We start from the raw sequence: 18,285 nt of genomic DNA on the forward strand, positions 1-18,285 counted from the left end.
GTGTTGCAGCTCCAGATCAGCCAGGTAGCCGTCTCCCCTGTGGGGACCGGGATATCCCCCCCCGGTCCAAAGGGGGGGGGGGGTGAACGGAGCCGTGCAGGCCTCAGGTCAGTCGCTTGGTAGTAGTGGCCGGGACGGAAAGCGAGGCAGCGGCCTTCTGCCCCACTCCCCTCCCGGGTAGGCCTCAGTCCCAAGTCCCCGAGCATCTCACCAGGACCCAGAATCACCCGGTATCAGGAGCTCCAGCTGCACTGGGACACTTCAGGGTCTTGTTTTCTTGTACCAGCTTTAGAAGGCCGGTTTCTAGCCAGAAATGGCCATTTCCCTCAGGAGCCGTGATGACTTGCAGCCTGCCAGCATGGCCGCCCGGCCCCGCCCCCCATATTACCTCTTTTTTAATCTTTATTTTCTGCCCCGATCTTTATTCCGGGGCACCGCCATCTTTGTGTGGGTAGGTGAAGTCCCTGTGGGACACGTCATCTGCCCACACTAGATAGCCTGTGAGATTCCCGCACATGCCCAGTGAAACACCTGGACATGCGAACGGGAATTTCATCCATTCATTCATCAGAAAGCCGAATGAATGAATAGAAAAATCAGACGAACAAACAAATACCGAATATCAGTGTTCGTTCAGTTTGTTACAAGGTGGGAGCTACCTGCGCGCAGCTCCCTCCTTGTAATATGTAAAGATAGAAGCGGCAGGGAGCAGTGCTCCCTGACACTTCATAAGCCCCCCAGGCCCTCCCCCTCACTCTATGGGGTCAATATGACCCCCATAATAGCATAAGGGAGATTAGAATCTGTGGCTGCTCACTGTAAAAAACAAAACAAAACAAAAAATACTATTCGGCTCCCACCGCGGCGGGTCGAGGCCATAAAGATTATGGAAAAAAAAAATACTGTCCTCCCCCCCCGGCCCCCACCCCTGCGCGGTGGGTGGGGGCCATAAATTACAATGGGGAGGGGGGGACCACCTGTCCTCCCCTCCCCGCCCCCACCCTTGAGTGGTGGGTGGGGGCCCTACCTAAAGATGAGAGGGGAGGACCTACTGTCCTCCCCCCTGCCCCCACCCCTGCGCGGTGGGTGGGGGCCATAAATCACAATGGGGGGACCTACTGTCCTCCTCCTCCCCCCCGCGAGCGTTGGGTGGGGGCCATAAAAATAATGGGGGGGGCCACCTACTGTCCTCCCCCCCGGCCCCCACCCCTGCGCGGTGGGTGGGGGCCATAAATCACAATGGGGGGGACCTACTGTCCTCCCCCCCCGCCCCCACCCGTGAGCGTTGGGTGGGGGCCATAAAAATAATGAGGGGGGGGACCTACTGTCCTCCCCTCCTGCCCCCACCCCTGTGCATTGGGTGGGGGCCATAAATCACAATGGGGGGACCTACTGTCCTCCCCTGCCCCCCGTGAGCGTTGGGTGGGGGCCATCAAAATAAAGGGGGGGGGACATACTGTTCTCCCCTCTCCTTTTTTAGCGTCGGGTTTTTTCTTTTTTGTCAGGATTTTTTTTTTGCGCTCGGGTTTTTTTATTTTATTTTAAATTCGACGGGTATGATGGCTTTTTATTTGCCCTTTTTTTGGGCTGAAAAATGAAGATTTTAGAAAAAAGAAGACGTCAAATGGTAAGTTGAATTTTTCTTTACATGTTAATTATTTTATTCCCCCCTCACTATTTTTAGGGTGAGGGGGGGGTAGGTAGGGGGTAGTTTTATTTGGGTGGGGGGGGAGGGTTGACTAGGGGCTTGGGACCCCTAGTCACCTTGATTGTGGGGGGTGATTTTTATTTAGGGCCCCCACCCACCGCTCAGGGGTGGGGGCTAGGGGGGGAGGACAGTAGGTCCCCCACCATTCTTATATAGGGCCCCCACCCATCAGGGGTGGGGGCCAGGGGGAGGACAGTAGGTCCTCCCCCTCTTATTGTTTTTTAGGGCCCCCACCCACCGCTCAGGGGTGGGGGCCGGGGGGAGGACAGTAGGTCCCCACCCTTTATCCTTGCTTAGGGCCCCCACCCGCTGCGCAGGGGTGGGGGCGGGGGGTGGACAATAGGTCCCCCCCATTGTAATTTATGGCCCCCACCCATCGCACAGGGGTGGGGCCAATAGGTTGTTTTTTTTGTTTGTGTGAGTTGTTTTTTTTACAGTGAGCAGCCATAGGCTTACTAGACATGCCCCTACTCTCGGTATAGCTAGTAGGAGCATATTATTTACTAATACTAAGTAATCTTTACTTAGTATTAGTAAATTTGGCTGAAAGACCAATTTAGGTCTTTAAGCCTTTTAGTAGATAGCTCCCTAATACCGTGGGAATTAGAGAGTTATCTACTAAGCGGCTGCAAGATGCAGCCACAGCAATGAATAGGATCGGAGTTTCATTCATTCGAATGAAATTCCGATCCGAACAAAGTCCCGCATTGCGTTCTAACACGAATGGAAAAACTGTTAAAACGCAATTTGGCAGTTTTGCCGGCGTTCTGTCTAAGTGACAGGAAGCATCGTGGGAATAGGGAGGAAAGCTAAGGATCATGGGAAAATTGCTGTGACCACTGGAAACGAAGCACACTTTGCTCCTCCGCTGGTCACCGCTGGTCACTGCGTAGGAAACCTCCAGAAGAGAAATAGTCCCTACTTTTTCTCAAGTTTTAAAGAAAACTATAGCAGATAGGAAGAAAAGAAGAACAGATCCTGAGAGAGGGAGAGAAGAGGAATCGATTGGGGAAAGGTAAGTTCGGCATGACAGTGCCGCTTTAAGCTAAAAAAAGGTAAGTAAGTGCCAATGGGAAGGAAGTACTAAAAATACAAAACATGAATATACAAGGCTGAACAAATAATAACTATGTACACAAATTCAAAGCCCAAGCATGGAGATACCTACTAGGCAAGAGTGCTCCATGTTTAGGCTCTGAATTTGTTTACATAGTTATTATCTGTGTGTGCAGGGTTTCACTATAAAACTCTGCACATACAGAGCTAAAGCTCTTTGTTGTTAACGTTGTAACTCCCACCTCTGGCAGCATTATTGGGGCATCAGTAGCCAGCCTGGAGCAAGAATTCCCTTCCCAGCTTCATTAAACTCTCACCCAGTCTCCATTCCTTAAAAAAAGTTATTGAAAAGTAATTTCCTTTTGTAAAGCGTATCAATTAAACCGTAAAAAGCTTTCCCTTCCCGTACCTTAGTAACTAACCTTTCTTCTTCTTCTTTAACTGTCATGTAAAACAAATCAAGCATTCATTGTAAAGTATTCTAGTAACCTACTTTCCCCATACATTAAATGCATGCTACCCTTACCTCTCGTGTCACTTTACCCCATGCCCGCTAGTATGTAAGATCGTTTGAGCAGGCCCCTCAATACCCTCTGTTCCTGGTCATCCAACTCATCAGCCTACACATATGTGTCTGTTAGATCACCCATTGTACAGCGCTGCAGAATTTATTGGCGCTTTATAATTAATAATAATGAAGACCATATTAAAACAACATTTACCGGCATAAAAACCTTAACACAATGTTACACTCTATAAAACATCATTTGCAGTGAAAACAAAACATTGGTAAGACCAAACAGAGTATAGGGAATGATGAAAGTATAAAAAATGATTAAAGGAGTAGTGCCTCCTCCCCACTCCATACTTTGCAACATTAGGTAGTATGTATTGAGAATAGGTGGTATAGCGGAATGGATGCTCTAGCTACACTTTTATTCCCTTTTTGTTCGGTTGTCCATACACCCCATACATTGTCCAAACTAACTGTGGGTCCCCAGATGCCTTCTGTGTTTTGGTCACTCTGTGCCCATTATTGGTGCAGGGTATTTTGAATGGATTTCTTGTCTGTGCCTCTCCCACTCCCCCTTTTTTCCTGTCCTATTGTTTCCCCAGCAGGGTGTTGTCCCAGGTACGCTGCCAGACCAGTTTAAACTAGCTGCTTCTCCCATCAGCCCTTGCTGTTGTCTGTCCCCACCTTTCACCTTGACATGAATGTGTTCCTGATGCACAAAATGCTGGCCAGACCCACTCAGGGCACACCATAATCAATCCCTTTTTAACCCCTTAAGGACACAAGACATGTGTGACATGTCATGATTCCCTTTTATTCCAGAAGTTTGGTCCTTAAAGGGATTCTATTTTGCCAGCATTAGAATGCTGTATTCCTGGCAGTATAGCTACCTCTGCCTCCCCCTGCAGTGGTAAATAAAAATGTTAAAAAATAAACCCTTTATTAATTCGATCCCAGCACTGATGTCCCTCAGCGCTGGGTTGCAGCTCCACCTCCTACAACGTTACTGACGAGGGGGCTCTAATGCACATGCACGAGAGCCCCTCCCCCCCCCACTATCGGAAAGCATTTAATCAATTTTTCCAATGGTGACATACATGATGCTCAATGTCCTCACGCAGAGTGGACCAAAAGTCCATTAACAGCCAGGAAGTGCCAGACTTAGTGTTGCAATGTAAAAATTACAGTTTATCTGGAACCACAATGTTTTACATTGCAGCACGAAGTACAATAGGGACACTGCACCTAGACCACTTCAATGGGCTGAATTGGTCTGGGTGCCTGTAGTATCCCTTTAAGCTCTATGCCCATGTTGTGCTTTATGGGAGATGTATACTCTGCTGTTCCCAGATGTGGGCCACCAGCGAGCAAACCCAGGATGGCAGGACAGTAACCTAAATGCAGCACAGTCTTGCCAAAACAGAGACTGTTGGAAGGCATGGCAATTATGTATTTTTTTTTTTTTTTTTTTTTTTGCTGTGCATAGGAGTAGTACAAACAGGCCTGATATACCCCAACGGCAATCCTTAGGCTTTGCAGAGCATTAGATAAGGCATGCACAATTTTTATATTATGAACAGGAGATAAACAGGGTAGTGCAATTCCTAGGTGGGTCTATCTAGCCGTAAATCAGGGTACAAGGCGTATATAGGTGAGTTTGGCTAGGTTAGGTAACATACACAAAGATCAGAAAATAATAAAAGGCTGTGTCGGAATTAAACATGCCAGACTCACATGAAAGACAGTCTTCCTATATAGATTGCTAAAACTATAACGTGTATAACTAAGTTGGGTAGTTAGGAGACCTGTCTATTAGGTATTACAGAAGGTGCTTAAAGGTACATTCGAGTAATGGACACATGCATATCTAAAAATGTCAAGGGTTAATTAGACTTGTTTATGGTTAGGTTGTCAGTGGATGAGTACATGGGTTACCACGGGCGCCAGCGCTTACTGTGGGAGACCATGCGGGAACGGTCGGCTATTTCCTCCCAAGACAGGTCTAGTGGCAGGTGTAGCAGGTGTGGGGGCGTTGGCCAGTGCCTATGTGTGCTTGTGCCAGGTAAGGTAAGCGTTTAACCTATTCCTCCCCCTTCAGCCGGGCGAGAGTGGGACCCTGAGGGTGGGGGGGACCTAAAGACCCTATAGAGCTTTCCTGTCACTATGGTGGTCCTTTAATGTAAGGTTGTCAGGTAGCTTAGGTCGTGTGTGCTGGCCGATGTGAAAGTATTTGCCGGTGTAGACCTGTGTTTCAGGCTTAGGTGCATAGTCCAGATTCAGCCAATGCCCCGGCTCGGTGGCAAGCTTGGGGGGTAGCATGAGAATTGAAGGCAGTTCAGGCAGGTCCTCCCCAAAGCCCCGGGCCGATTTTGAGACCTGCATCAGTGGACCACGAACTTGGGTGTTCCCAGTGGAGGCCACGTTCTTCCCTAATCGGGTGCTGCCGTGGATCCTGATGGAGGGGTGGCGTCGGATCCTCTGCGCCAGGGGGTCGACGCTCAGGGGGTATTCCCCTGGTGGTCTTCAGCCTAAGTGGGCCTATCTTGTAAGGCTGTGTGCTTGTTTCGTATGGAGTGCCCAGGGGGGGCCTGCTCTTTTCCCGCCTGTCAACTCTCCGCTTGTTCTTTTCTGCTGGTGCTTTTGGCTTCCTGGGGTGGCCATCGTGTTTTCCAGGCGCTGGAGCTCAAACGGGACACATCTGATCCGTTCAACGGTCAGGCTCCGCCCCCCCTTATCTATTTATTTTAAACTATAATTTGATCTTCTAGATGCATCCAAAATTGAAATAGCATATTGATAAAATATACTCTGGGCACAGGCTTAGCCACGAATATACTATAAGAATGAGGGGAATTCAGACAGAACATGTTTCTTTTTAACTCGCTGTTATCATTCATTCTTACCATGCCACTAGAAATATATATAATGCGCAGTGCTAGAATCTCTGTGATCATTGAGAGTGCTGAAAATATCAACGATAAAAATAAAATTATTATTGACACCCATGAAAATGTCCAGTTTACAGTCTTAACAATTTAGCAATTTCTAACAGTAAAATAAGTAACAGTAACTACATATCAAATTAATTATATAGTTTCTCTACCGTGTTACGGAAACATGTAGAGAAGTCGCAGGATCTGTTTTGCCGAAAATATCACCACTTAACATTTATGAACCAAACATCTATTCACTAAATGCCAAATTTGCTTTTCAGATTTGACTGATTTAATGTGGCTCAGTTCTTTTGCATGTATCTATTATATTTCCTCTGTTGTCCACTGTTTTGCATTTTATGACTAGCCAAATAGGTTAAAATTGCCAAAATATGACAGCTGAACCGTATTCCGCATTCAGCTAACCTTAAGTGCTGAAATTAAAACTTTGTGTATTTGTTGGGGGGGGGGGGGGGGGGAGAGAAATTTGGGAGGTATTAAATCTTTTCTGTTTCACTGAGCTCATATTTTTCTTTTTTATATTGTATTTTTTTTCCCCCACCTGTAGTTACAAAAGATCATTGGCACTAAAGATGAATTCATGGATCCACTTGGAAATAAAGAATCCTTACAGGTAAAATATAAAGTACGATGTCTAAAAGTTTCAGCTGTGGTTAATCTAGATGCCAGATACGTATTTACATTGTAATAAATATCTTGTATTGTAAAAGCTTTAAATTAGGTTTACCCACACGACTGAAGCTCTATATGCTCTAAAATCCATGTATAAAACATTCCTGGTCATTTTATGATTAGAAACCGTACCTCCCGCAGCGTTTGTATATAGTACATATTTCATTATTTCCCTCTGATTTATCTCATTGTAATGCAGTACAGAATGTGTTGCCATTTAATAAATATGTTTCAATACCGCAAATCATAGGTATATGACTTGCCTTCAAATTCCTGAAATTTGTTTAAAGTACAGAATCCATCTTGTTTTATTTTTATCTAAATAGATATTTGGGACAGAAGATTAGGAGTAAACTGTACCAACTTCATGTTTAGTGTGTGTTTTGGGTTTTCCAGAATTCCTCACAACCGGCGTTCTCCATCAACATGAGATGCCGTTAATATAAAGTGCAAAAATTTGGTACTTAATGTTCCATGCACTAAAAACTTTAATACGTTTTGAATTGTTAAAACAAAACCAAAAATGCTAAAATGAGCATTTACCAGCTTGGTAAAAGAGCTGTGTTTTTTTTACAGCTCATTCAGTTTTTAATTCACTGCGAACCTACATTTACTAAATAAATCCTATTGTAAACAATTTGAGAGTATTTTTAGTTTTACATTCATCTAACTATTTTGAGAACCGCAAAGCTATTGAATAAATTAACAGATGTGGTTAAGCCAAAGTATTTCAGCGGCTGTCAATTTTCCGTTCAAAAATCATCTTAACACATACATATACATAACATGTAATGCCAAAAGATTCAGTCAATAATAGATAATTTTTATTTTTTTTCATGTATACATTTGATGGCAATTTAATTAGCACACTATTTGATTTGGATAATACCATATTTACGCGAATCTAATGCGCACCTCAAGTTTTTGAAACCTGGAAGCTGAAAAATGTATTTGCTGGCGAATGTAATGTGCATTTATACAATTAGATACTACTATAGAACATTGTGCTACAATGAAAATGTTTATTGCCATATACAAAAGGAACATGGATGGTATTTCAAGTGGTTGGAGTTACATGTCTATTCTTTCTTAAGACCTCTTTCAGGAAAGCAATTTGCCTGTGTGAATTTGCCACTTTTGAATTTGCCAAAATGCAATTCGCCAGAAAATTTCGAATTTTGCCCCAAATGTAATGCGCCATCAAATCTAATGCACATTCAAATTTTGAAAACGTTTTTCCAGAAAAGGTGCGCATTAGATTCACGACAGGCGTACTTTATGTCATCAGCCTTTTCTCAGGTTCGTTTTAATTCGGTCAGACAATAGTTTCTACCAAAGTGTAATGTTTCCCCCTGCAAAATAGACATCACAGCTTCCCTTTCTCTAGCACACATTTGACGAAAAACAGGGTGCTGGCATCCAAAGGCTTATCGCAACATAACCACTATAGTGGTTATTGTGCTTTGATTGCCTCTTTAAAATTGCAAACTATTATGTCTACACGTGATGTTATTTAATGATGACCTAACTGCTATAATCAGTATAAAAATGTAAAGGGCCACTCATTGAAGTGTTCTGTGTTAAGTTTTCCATGCCCCTTGACCCTACAGTGGTAATTATTGCAGTTTCTGAAAAACTGCAATAATTAGATCTCACTTCACAGGAAGTGTTTAGTAAGGCTGTGTACCTTACTTGCAGAGACATGTGACTAGGGCTGCATAAACAAATTGATTTAACTCCTAAATGGCAGAGAATCAAGCAGTGAAACTGCAGTGACATGATCTAAAGACCAAAACTGCTTCATTAAGCTAAAGTTGTTTTGGTGACTATTGTCCCTTTAAAGTAAAAGTGACATTGGTAGTTAGTTTTGCTTCTCTGTACCACCTGCACGTGATATTATCTTTTATATGTTTGAGCTGTTTATATCTATGACAAGGCCTTCACCTCTTTTCCCAGTAATTAAGGTGCCACTGCATTGGGATCTTGTTTGACGTATGAGATAGCTGCATTAATTTTGCTTGGCTTAAAGTATCTGATGTCTGAGATAAATGTTTAGCAAACCGTAATATAATTCTTAGGCTCATATTGCATCTGATGATGCTACCTTGTATAAAAATTGGTATCGCGTTTCGTTTCAGTTCACTCCTATTGTTCTATTAACAGTCACAATCCCTTGCCCCAGCAATACTTTTATTACTTGAAGGGGTAAAAGTCACACAATGACCTGTGATTACTAACCTTTTCACTGCAGATAAGTGTACATATTCTCATGATGTTATGAACTGCACTTTCTAAACAGTGCAGGTCAGCAAACTTAAAGGAAGACTCCAAAACTCCATTCCACTACAGCACCATAAGTGCCCTCCATGTAAATAGTGATACCATTTGCTAATTTGGGTCCACCTGGTGCCTGTCACCTCTACGATGAGAGCTGGTAGCTCTCTGCATTGAGCTAAGCTGAGTGGTGCTGGGCTGAACTCACTGCCTCAGTGCCATAAGCCGATGCTTTCAGCCAATGAGCTAAGCCCTGCACTACTGGGCTTAGCACAGGGGGGGCTAATGGAAGAGGAGGGGCATACCTATGGATCTGTGAAGAGATACAAGATGAGCTAGAATTGTTCAGTGCTTTATAGGTGTGGGCTAGCACTTTGAATTGATTCCTGTAGGATACCGGAAGCCAATGTAAGGACTGACAGAGGGGTGAGGTGTGAGAGGACCGACTAGAGAGGAAAATCAGTCTGGAGGCAGCATTCATTACAGACTGTAGCGGGGCAATATGGCTTTTTGGAAGACCAATTAGGAAAGGGTTACAATATTCCATGCGGGAAATTACTAGAGCATGGACAAGCTCCTTGGTAACATCTTGCATAAGAATGGGGCGGATGCAGGCTATGTTTTTAAGATGGATTCTACAGGATTTGGCAACATACTGCATGTGAGGCTCAAAGGTGAGGCCAGAATCAAGGATGTCGCCAAGACAGCGCGCTTGCAAGGATAGACTTATGTGGATACCACTAATTTGAAGGGAGAGCGAAAGAGGAGGATCAGTGTTAGGAGGAAAGACAAGGTGCTCAGTTTTAGGGAGATTGAGTTTCAGAAATCAGGAGGACATCCAGTCAGAGATGGGAAAAAAGGCAAGCAGTGACACGTTGCAGGACGGCAGGGGCGAGGTCTGGGGAGGAGAGATATATCTGGGTGGCATCAGTGTACAGGTGGTAGTGGAATCCAAAAGAGGTAATAAGTTTGCCAAGAGAGGCAATATAAAGAGAAAATAGAAGGGGACCAAGGACAGAGCCTTGGGAGACTCCAACCGACAGGACGAGGTATCATTAGAAAAGGAAATGCTGAATGAGCATTGGGAGAGACAAGAGGAAAACCACGAGAGGACAGAGAACGAGTGATTGAAGAGTTTGATGAAGGAGAGCATGATCAACGGTGTCAAAGGCAGCAGAGAGGTCAAGAAGAATTGGTATGAAGTAGTGGCCTTTGGATTTAGCTGTGATTAGGTAGTTAGTAACTTTGAAAAGGCCAGTCTCAGTAGAGTGGAGAGGGCGGAAGCCAGATTGAAGAGGTTCAAGGAGAAAGTTGGAATTGAGGAAGTGAGACATACGGGTAAATACGAATCTTTCCAGAAGCTTTGAGAAGAAAGGGAGCAGGGTTATGGGACGATAAAGGGGGAGGACAGGTCGAGAGAGGGTTATTTCAGGATAGGTACTACAGTAGCATGTTTAAGGTCAGGGACAACGCCAGAAGAGAGAGAGCAGTTGAAGATGTGTGTTAAGGAAGGCGCAAGACAAGGGCAGAGAGATCTGATGAGGTGAAATGGGATAGGATCGAGCGGGTAAGTGGTGGGGCGAGATGAAAGGAGAACTGCAGCCACCTCTAGTTCAGTAGCCAGGGAGAAAATCTAAAGGGTAGAAAAGGCATGATCTACATGTGGTTGTGAAAGAGATTGGCAAGGTGGGGAGAATTATTTTCTTAGCTGTTCAATCTTGTTGGTAAAGTAACATGCAAAGCTATCGGCTGTAAGGTTAGTTTGGGAGGTGGCCACAGCAGGGCAAAGAAGAGAATTAAAGGTGTCAAAGATATGCCTGGGATTGCGGGAACATGAACTAAGAAAAAAAGTATGACTGTTTGGTGAAGGCAAGGGCTGCACTGTATGAACACAATATGAATCCTTTAATGGAGATAGTCTGCCTGGGTGCGAGACTTCCTCCAGGAGCGTTCAGCACAACGGGAGCATCTTTGCAGGTAGCGTGTTGATTTAGTATGCCATGGTTGGGGGCGTGTCCTCCTCGAGGTGCATGTTTGGAGTGGGGCTCCAGTGTTCAAAGCAGAGGTGAGTGTAGTGTTATATGTGGAAATGACCAGTGAGGGACAGGAGAGGAGAGGGAAGGGTTGGATAGCAGTTGTGAATCAAAATCAGCTGACAGCTGCTGGAGGTCAGTAGAATTGAGGTTTCTTCTGAGTTGAGGGGGGTCATATCAATAAGCATGAGCACTCCATGCCCTCTGAAGCCCCTCTAAAGGCCTCGTCCCAAGCATGTCATGCCAGTCTATGCACAAAGTCCACTGGTATTGGGCAGGCTATAACAAGGTTTTTACATCCTATAGGAAGGAGTATTCCCCACAATTGGAGGAACTGGCCCCAAAACTGAGAAATGAGTCTGACTCACTCACAAAACTGTAAACCTTTGTCCGTAAACTGATAGCAGCCACATTGTAGATGCTATCAATTTATTATTATTATTATTGTTGCCGTTTATATAGCGCCAACCGATTCCGTAGCGATTTACAATATTACATTTAGGCAACAATACTATTCAGTATCTGTGTAATAGAATTGCTGCCAAGTGTTCAGGCCTGTTCGTCTCCATGGCAAATAAGAGAATGCTCATTGCCTGAAGCAGTCCCTGGTCCGTGCTGATCTAACTCAACATGTTATAAAGCATTGACCTGCTTAGTTAACACCAGTAGCACTATAGCCCCAGCTGTCAATAAATGTGTGGGACTTCACGTGTTGCTGTGTTTTCTTTAACTTTACTTTGCACAAAATGTAAATGATGATCTTCAGACTAGTGCAAAAGTGAACATCAACCCATAAAGTTTCCATATCTTCTATCGGACAGACAGCTAGGTAAACATTTGAAGTAAATTGGGACATTTCGATGCAAGTCATTTTCTATGACCTATGATTGTTAAGAGAGGAATTTGAAGGGGTTTTGTCTATGTGGCAGTGTTTACAAGACCTTTTGATCTAATAGAAAACACAAAAATTCCACTGGCCGGGATTCTAGCCTCTTTGGGCAGCGTGTAGCAAGAATGGAAGGCGCGGCGTAAATGCCACATTCTTTATATGTGCAATTAATACCTACTCCCGAATGACGAATAATCATTGGAGTTATACGGACGGATTAGGCCTATTTGATTCTAAATATAGCACACAAATGTCATACATCTGTTTAAAAAAAAAAAAAAAAAAAAATATGAACAATGTCATTGATTGTATTAGTAATGTGCTAAAGAAATTCTAAAAATATAATGCTTCCTTGATGTGTACTATTTAAAAAACAGATGTTAACACAGTTGCACTACCTCACTGTGTTTCTAATTTTCCTACAGCATGCTTCAGCTTTTTATTTTGGGAAGCAATGAAATATATTGGTTTTATTTAGAACCTGCCTTAGATGTAGCGTTGAACCTTAGTTATTTTGTGGATAATAGCGTGTTCCCTCGTTTTTATTTGTCCAGAGAATTAAAATTAATACTTCCCCTCTAGACTAGCAGCTGTTCTTTCCAAATTCATTTTTACCATAGGTTGTGGGAGCAAAGAGACAGATTATATATATATATATATATATATTGACACACAGAACCCATAAAATTGCTTTATTTCACTGCAGCGTTTACATCGTTCCTATAACTTTTTTAAAAAAATTAAATTTTATATATAATCTGCTTTTTTGTTAGAATATATAAATATATATTTTTATATATATATATATATATATATATATATATAAAAAAAAAAAGAGAGAGAGAGATAGATTCACTGGCTTTGCATCACAGCTGTTGTATACAGCAAACACAGACTCCAAGTAATCCATGTTTAAAATGGAATAACGAGGCAAAACATTTGATATTTTTTATTTATATATATATATTTATTTTGAACCAATTTGCATATGCCCACCCAGAGTCAATTGCGGTAGTAAGATCACTGCAAATGTGAGAGTACTGTGGGAAAAGCAAGTCTTATGGCTTGATTGATGTGTAGATTTGTATTTAACAATGTATTGACTGTGTGTGTTTGTGTGTTGTCTGCGTGACCTATACATATAGTGTTTGTGTGTACGTAGATTTTCTTTTTTTTCCAGCAGATCATGTCTTCAAATTCCTCAATGCACTGTGATTGCTGGTGCCCGTACAGTATTCGCTGTAATGCATGGTTTAACCACAAACCTAATTTCAAGTCCACACCAGGATATTAATATAGCCCAATATTAGTGGGAGTTTGGGCCTATAACAGCTGTAGTTATTGACTCTTTTATCTCTCTGCATTCAATCCCATCGTATTACAGCACAGATATTAATAACTTGTCCTTTATTTAAACTAGCAGGGCACGGATTATTCTCAGAGTTTTGGGAAGTAAATCACAAATGACTTATTCAGTAAGGCAGGGATTTTTCGCTAATTTTCCGCTGTCAAGCAGGAAGTGCGATGTCGTTTAAAACTAGTAAATGTGATATTAAATGCCTTTGACGCCTTCTTACAAATATCTACTAAAGTTACAAGCTTAAGAAAACAGATTAAGATATTTGTGGGAATAAATTAAATTTGCAGTAGTACCTATCTTTTTTTCTGGAAAACCAAAGAATGTGCGTTCATTTAAGGTTATAGTCTTTGTAGTTGTGTAAATTTCCCTGAGCTTCACAGAAAGCGCTTTTATTTTTTTTAGATATTTTTATTTTTTTTATTCCTACTGTCAAAGAAGGTTGTGTTCTGTGCAGTTTAAAACTGAGCTGCTACTCCCACAAACATTGTGCTTGAAAATATGCCAATCCCACCTTGGAATTTCAGCTGATAAAGAGAATCTTGCAAACAAGTTGGTGCATATTTATTATAAATGCAGGGATAGGCTTTGTCATCTATGATAAGCCAAGATAGGCATTGTTTATATGTGTCGTCTTCCCATCAATATCTTGAAGAGCTCTGTTTAGAGCAGCTCCCTTGTGCTGCTAAGGGCTGCTCCAATTTAAAGGTGTTATTACAAGACTACACTGCTGATCGGCCAAGATTTCCGAACAACACAAAAGGCAGGGGAACGTTTGAGTCATTTACAGAGCTAGATCCACAAATATAACTTTAATACCGTAGACACGCTTTCACAGCCTTAAATTCTTTAAGTCCTAACTTCATATAGAGAGTTCATTTAGAGACTTGCCAGAAAAGTAATCCATGCAAGCCAAGGCTGGTTTGCTCCTCTTTGTTTCAAGCTTAAAAAAACGGAAATAAAAAATGTGTTCTGAATCCTGGCACGTAAGGGGTTATAGAGTAGTGATCTAGGAGTATATTAGATGGTAACATGGAAATATATGATAAAGAATCATTTTTTTTTTTTTGAGATGCAAAACTAAAGCCAGATAGAAATAAGTTTACGTATTGGAACCCTCACAGAATTTTAATGATGAGCGGTCTGCGAGATTAATTTATGGCTTTGAATGTAACGAGGAAGGGTTCATTTTGCTTATTTTCAAGCATGTTTTGGCCTTCTTTATATTATCGTTATTATACTTATCATCCAGCTTAACAAAGTTGAGTTGGACTTGTTTAAATTTGCAGTGCTACAGCAGGAGAGTTGACCACTGAGCCATGTATACAATAGTTATATACAATATTTCACGTGCTTGTAATACAAATTATGCTGGTTTTTTTAAGATTTTGTTTTGTTTTTGTTTTTTTAGTGCCAACATAGATCTAATGTCCAGTTCCAGCTTTGAATATAGATAAAATTATGGATATATATATATATATATATAATTTTTTTTTTTTTAAACAACCTTTTAGGCTATACAATACTGCACATGACACGCATGCAGTAAGCTTGCCACACACGCTAGACGAATGGATTAGGGTTACTAAACATGCTGAAAGCTAAATAACCATTAGTATTAAGTCTCATGGAAGGATCCTCATCTTTCATCTTACCTCTTGAGCTGGATAAAAGACAGAGCCTATTTAGATGTCATAAGAAAAGTTCTGTTGAAATCCCAAAGGCTCCCCTTCCACCCCCAAAACAAAATCTCTCTTCATGTTTCCTACGGTTTGCTGTGTTCAAAGAATGCCGCAATGCTACCAGTGAAAGAGAACCATAAGCAGAGAACACACCGTGTGTGTGTTTAAGCTTCTGGGGTTGAGCTGTTGTGGCAGTGAAGTGCGTGCCTTTATGTTGGCCCCTATATTATTAGTATTTCAATGTAATAAATGGAGGCACACAGCCTGGAACATGCATTACTTAATAGTGCTGCAGATGAAGGGACACATAAAGTTCTACAAAATGCTAAGAAATCCTCACACAAATTATAATTGGAAATCATTCACAGCTACTTAAAAGGCAACTGTCCCTTCCCATCATTTTTTAATTTTTGCTTACCCATCCCCTATATCCAAAAAGAACACCAGAAAAATCAAGTCACCCTCATGCACACAAAAGGTATGTTGACAGGAGGGTGGCTAACAACATAACTTGTATGTGTCAGTGTGTGTATCCATGTGTGTATGTGTCAGTGTGTGTATCCATGTGTGTATGTGTCAGTGTGTGTATCCATGTGTGTATGTGTCAGTGTGTGTATCCATGTGTGTATGTGTCAGTGTGTGAATCCATGTGTGTATCCATGTGTGTATGTGTCAGTGTGTGTATCCATGTGTGTATGTGTCAGTGTGTGTATCCATGTGTGTATGTGTCAGTGTGTGAATCCATGTGTGTATGTGTCAGTGTGTGTATCCATGTGTGTATGTGTCAGTGTGTGTATCCGTGTGTATGTGTCAAGAGACAATGTAGGCAGAATAATAATTTCATCTCATTTAATTGGTTATAATCAGGGCCAATATCAGGAGGGTACAGCCAATACAGCTGTATGGGCCTTACATCCCCAGTGTGTGTGTGTGTGTGTGTAGAGTGCAATACTTGAGAGAGATGTATATCTCTAAAGTATCGCACTATATAAACACGTGCACACTCACATTGTGGGTATAGGGCACAGGCTTGGGTCCCATTATAACCAATTCAATGAGATGAAATGGTTATACTATCCTTTGAAACATACACACACATAGATACACCCTTGAAATTTATCAAGTATCACTATATATCTATATCCCTGCTGATGCTTCTCTAGTAAACAGTTGTTCAAAGGAGACTCCAGGTTCCTTCTCAGACAGGTCCTCTCGCAAGCCACGGCTACAGTCTGCACAGTGCTTATGCCGGGCTTGCTAGAGAGAGTGCGTCTGCCTGAGGTGGAAGGAGGAGACTCCTGGGCCCCCTCTTCACTGTACAACCTGCTGTACCACAGGACCACCACATAATCTAGTGTCCCCCATTCCCAGCTACAGGTAAGAGGCAGGGAGGGGGGAATAAATGTAGCTATAAATGAAAAATAAATTAAAAAACTGCTCACACACCCACACACACACCCACACCACACCACACACTGCATCCACATTACACACATTCTGCATTCACTATACATACACACACACACACACTCCATCCACTTTACTCATCCTTGTGGGTGGACTATGGGAGGGTACTGTGAGTGGTCTCAGGGCAAGCCCAGGTGGCCCAGACCTTGAGCTCTGTAAGGAGCCACTGATTGCTGCTCTGGTTATAATGCCTGGGGTTCCGAGCAGTTTCAACACTGAGGGTCCCTGGCTTCCCATATTGCTCCTCTAACATTGGAGGTATGGCTAAGGCAGAGATTACACACTTCATTCTAACTGTAACCAATCACATGTGCCCATTGCTGCTAAGGCTAATGCTTCCTCATTAGCCCAAGCAGCACATGGTGGATGAACTGCTGGGAACATAGTATAGCATTAAACAGAAAAACAATCACTATATACTCTAAACACAAATAAACCCTTGATGGAAATAATGCAAGAAAAACAGAAAAAAAGGGAAACCGTGTAAAATATCACCAAAAAGTTAAATATATATATATATATATATATATATATATATATATATATATATATATATACACACAACCTGTATATAATTTACAAAAAATCACATAACTGCAAAAAATAGGAGAATCTTCCTGATCACTCAAAATGGCAAAATAGAGAGAATATAGTGCAGATGGTATTCAAAAAAAAAAAAAATATTTGACAATATTGCAGTTACAAGATTCCAAATGAAAAAAGCATATTTCCCCAACCAGCGTGATATCTAGACTTCAGCAAACCGCAAGAAGCTCTAGAAGTATATATGCAGAGTGGCAAATAAAATAAAAACAAAATAATAAGTCATTCGCGTCCCATCAGACAAAACACTTGGACTCTTTATTTTGTTTTTGTGTTTTTATCTTATTTTCCCTGATCCCTAAAGAAGTCCCATTGGACGAAATGCGTAGGACTTATTTTGTTTTCATTGTGTTTTTATTATATTTTATTTGCCACTCTGCATATATGCTTCTGGAGCTTTTTGCCGTTTGAAGTATTTGTCTCATTTGAAAACCTTTCTTGAGGTGCCGTCTCTTCTGTATTGTTAACGTGAACTGCCAATATATTACATGTTTAACTAGGTATGTCAAAGAGAATGTAATTCTAGCACCCCTCATTCATGCAACAATGCTCTGGAGCTACAGTGCACTGGAGGAGTTTAACCAGCAATCCTGATACAGTCCCAAACTCTCATATTAACTGGCAGCTCACCTAATTAGTGAAAGATTATTTATACCACGTACAGCGAAGTATGCATGTTCTTGGCATATGGTACATGTCATTATCAAAAACCGTTCTTCTCAAGTGAGATCAACTTGAAAACTTTGTCAGCAGATAGGCCTTAATCTAGGCAACATGCTGCGGTTCCACAAATTACTAAGTGTATGTCTAGATAAAACCCATCGCTACACGTAGGCGCATATGTAATTTGAGGGCTAGAAGGAAAACCTCCTTAGTCATAGAAACATTATCTAATGAGCGTTATGTGCCTTGCATAACTAACAAACCATAAATCCTCAGTCTAATCCATTTTGGAAGAGAACCTGTCTCAGGTCAGAACTACTGTTGGCATGCACAGATTCCTTTACACCTAGTTATCCAATTGCTTGTTGATAAGAGGCCCATTTACTTGTGAATATTGCCAGCAACATTTGTAC

General features: G+C 41.9%; 1 protein-coding gene across 1 annotated transcript in view; it reads left to right on the top strand.

The window, feature by feature from the left end:
• Positions 1 to 18,285, top strand: part of MICU2 (mitochondrial calcium uptake 2) — a 284,103-nt gene that overhangs the window by 225,304 nt on the left and 40,514 nt on the right. Inside the window, exon 7 of the mRNA XM_063429809.1 lies at positions 6,780 to 6,845. Coding sequence (XP_063285879.1) covers positions 6,780 to 6,845 — 66 coding nt within the window. The remainder of the gene's footprint in view (positions 1 to 6,779; positions 6,846 to 18,285) is intronic.

Source organism: Pelobates fuscus, chromosome 1, assembly GCF_036172605.1.
Source record: "Pelobates fuscus isolate aPelFus1 chromosome 1, aPelFus1.pri, whole genome shotgun sequence".
Taxonomy (NCBI): Eukaryota; Metazoa; Chordata; class Amphibia; order Anura; family Pelobatidae; genus Pelobates; species Pelobates fuscus.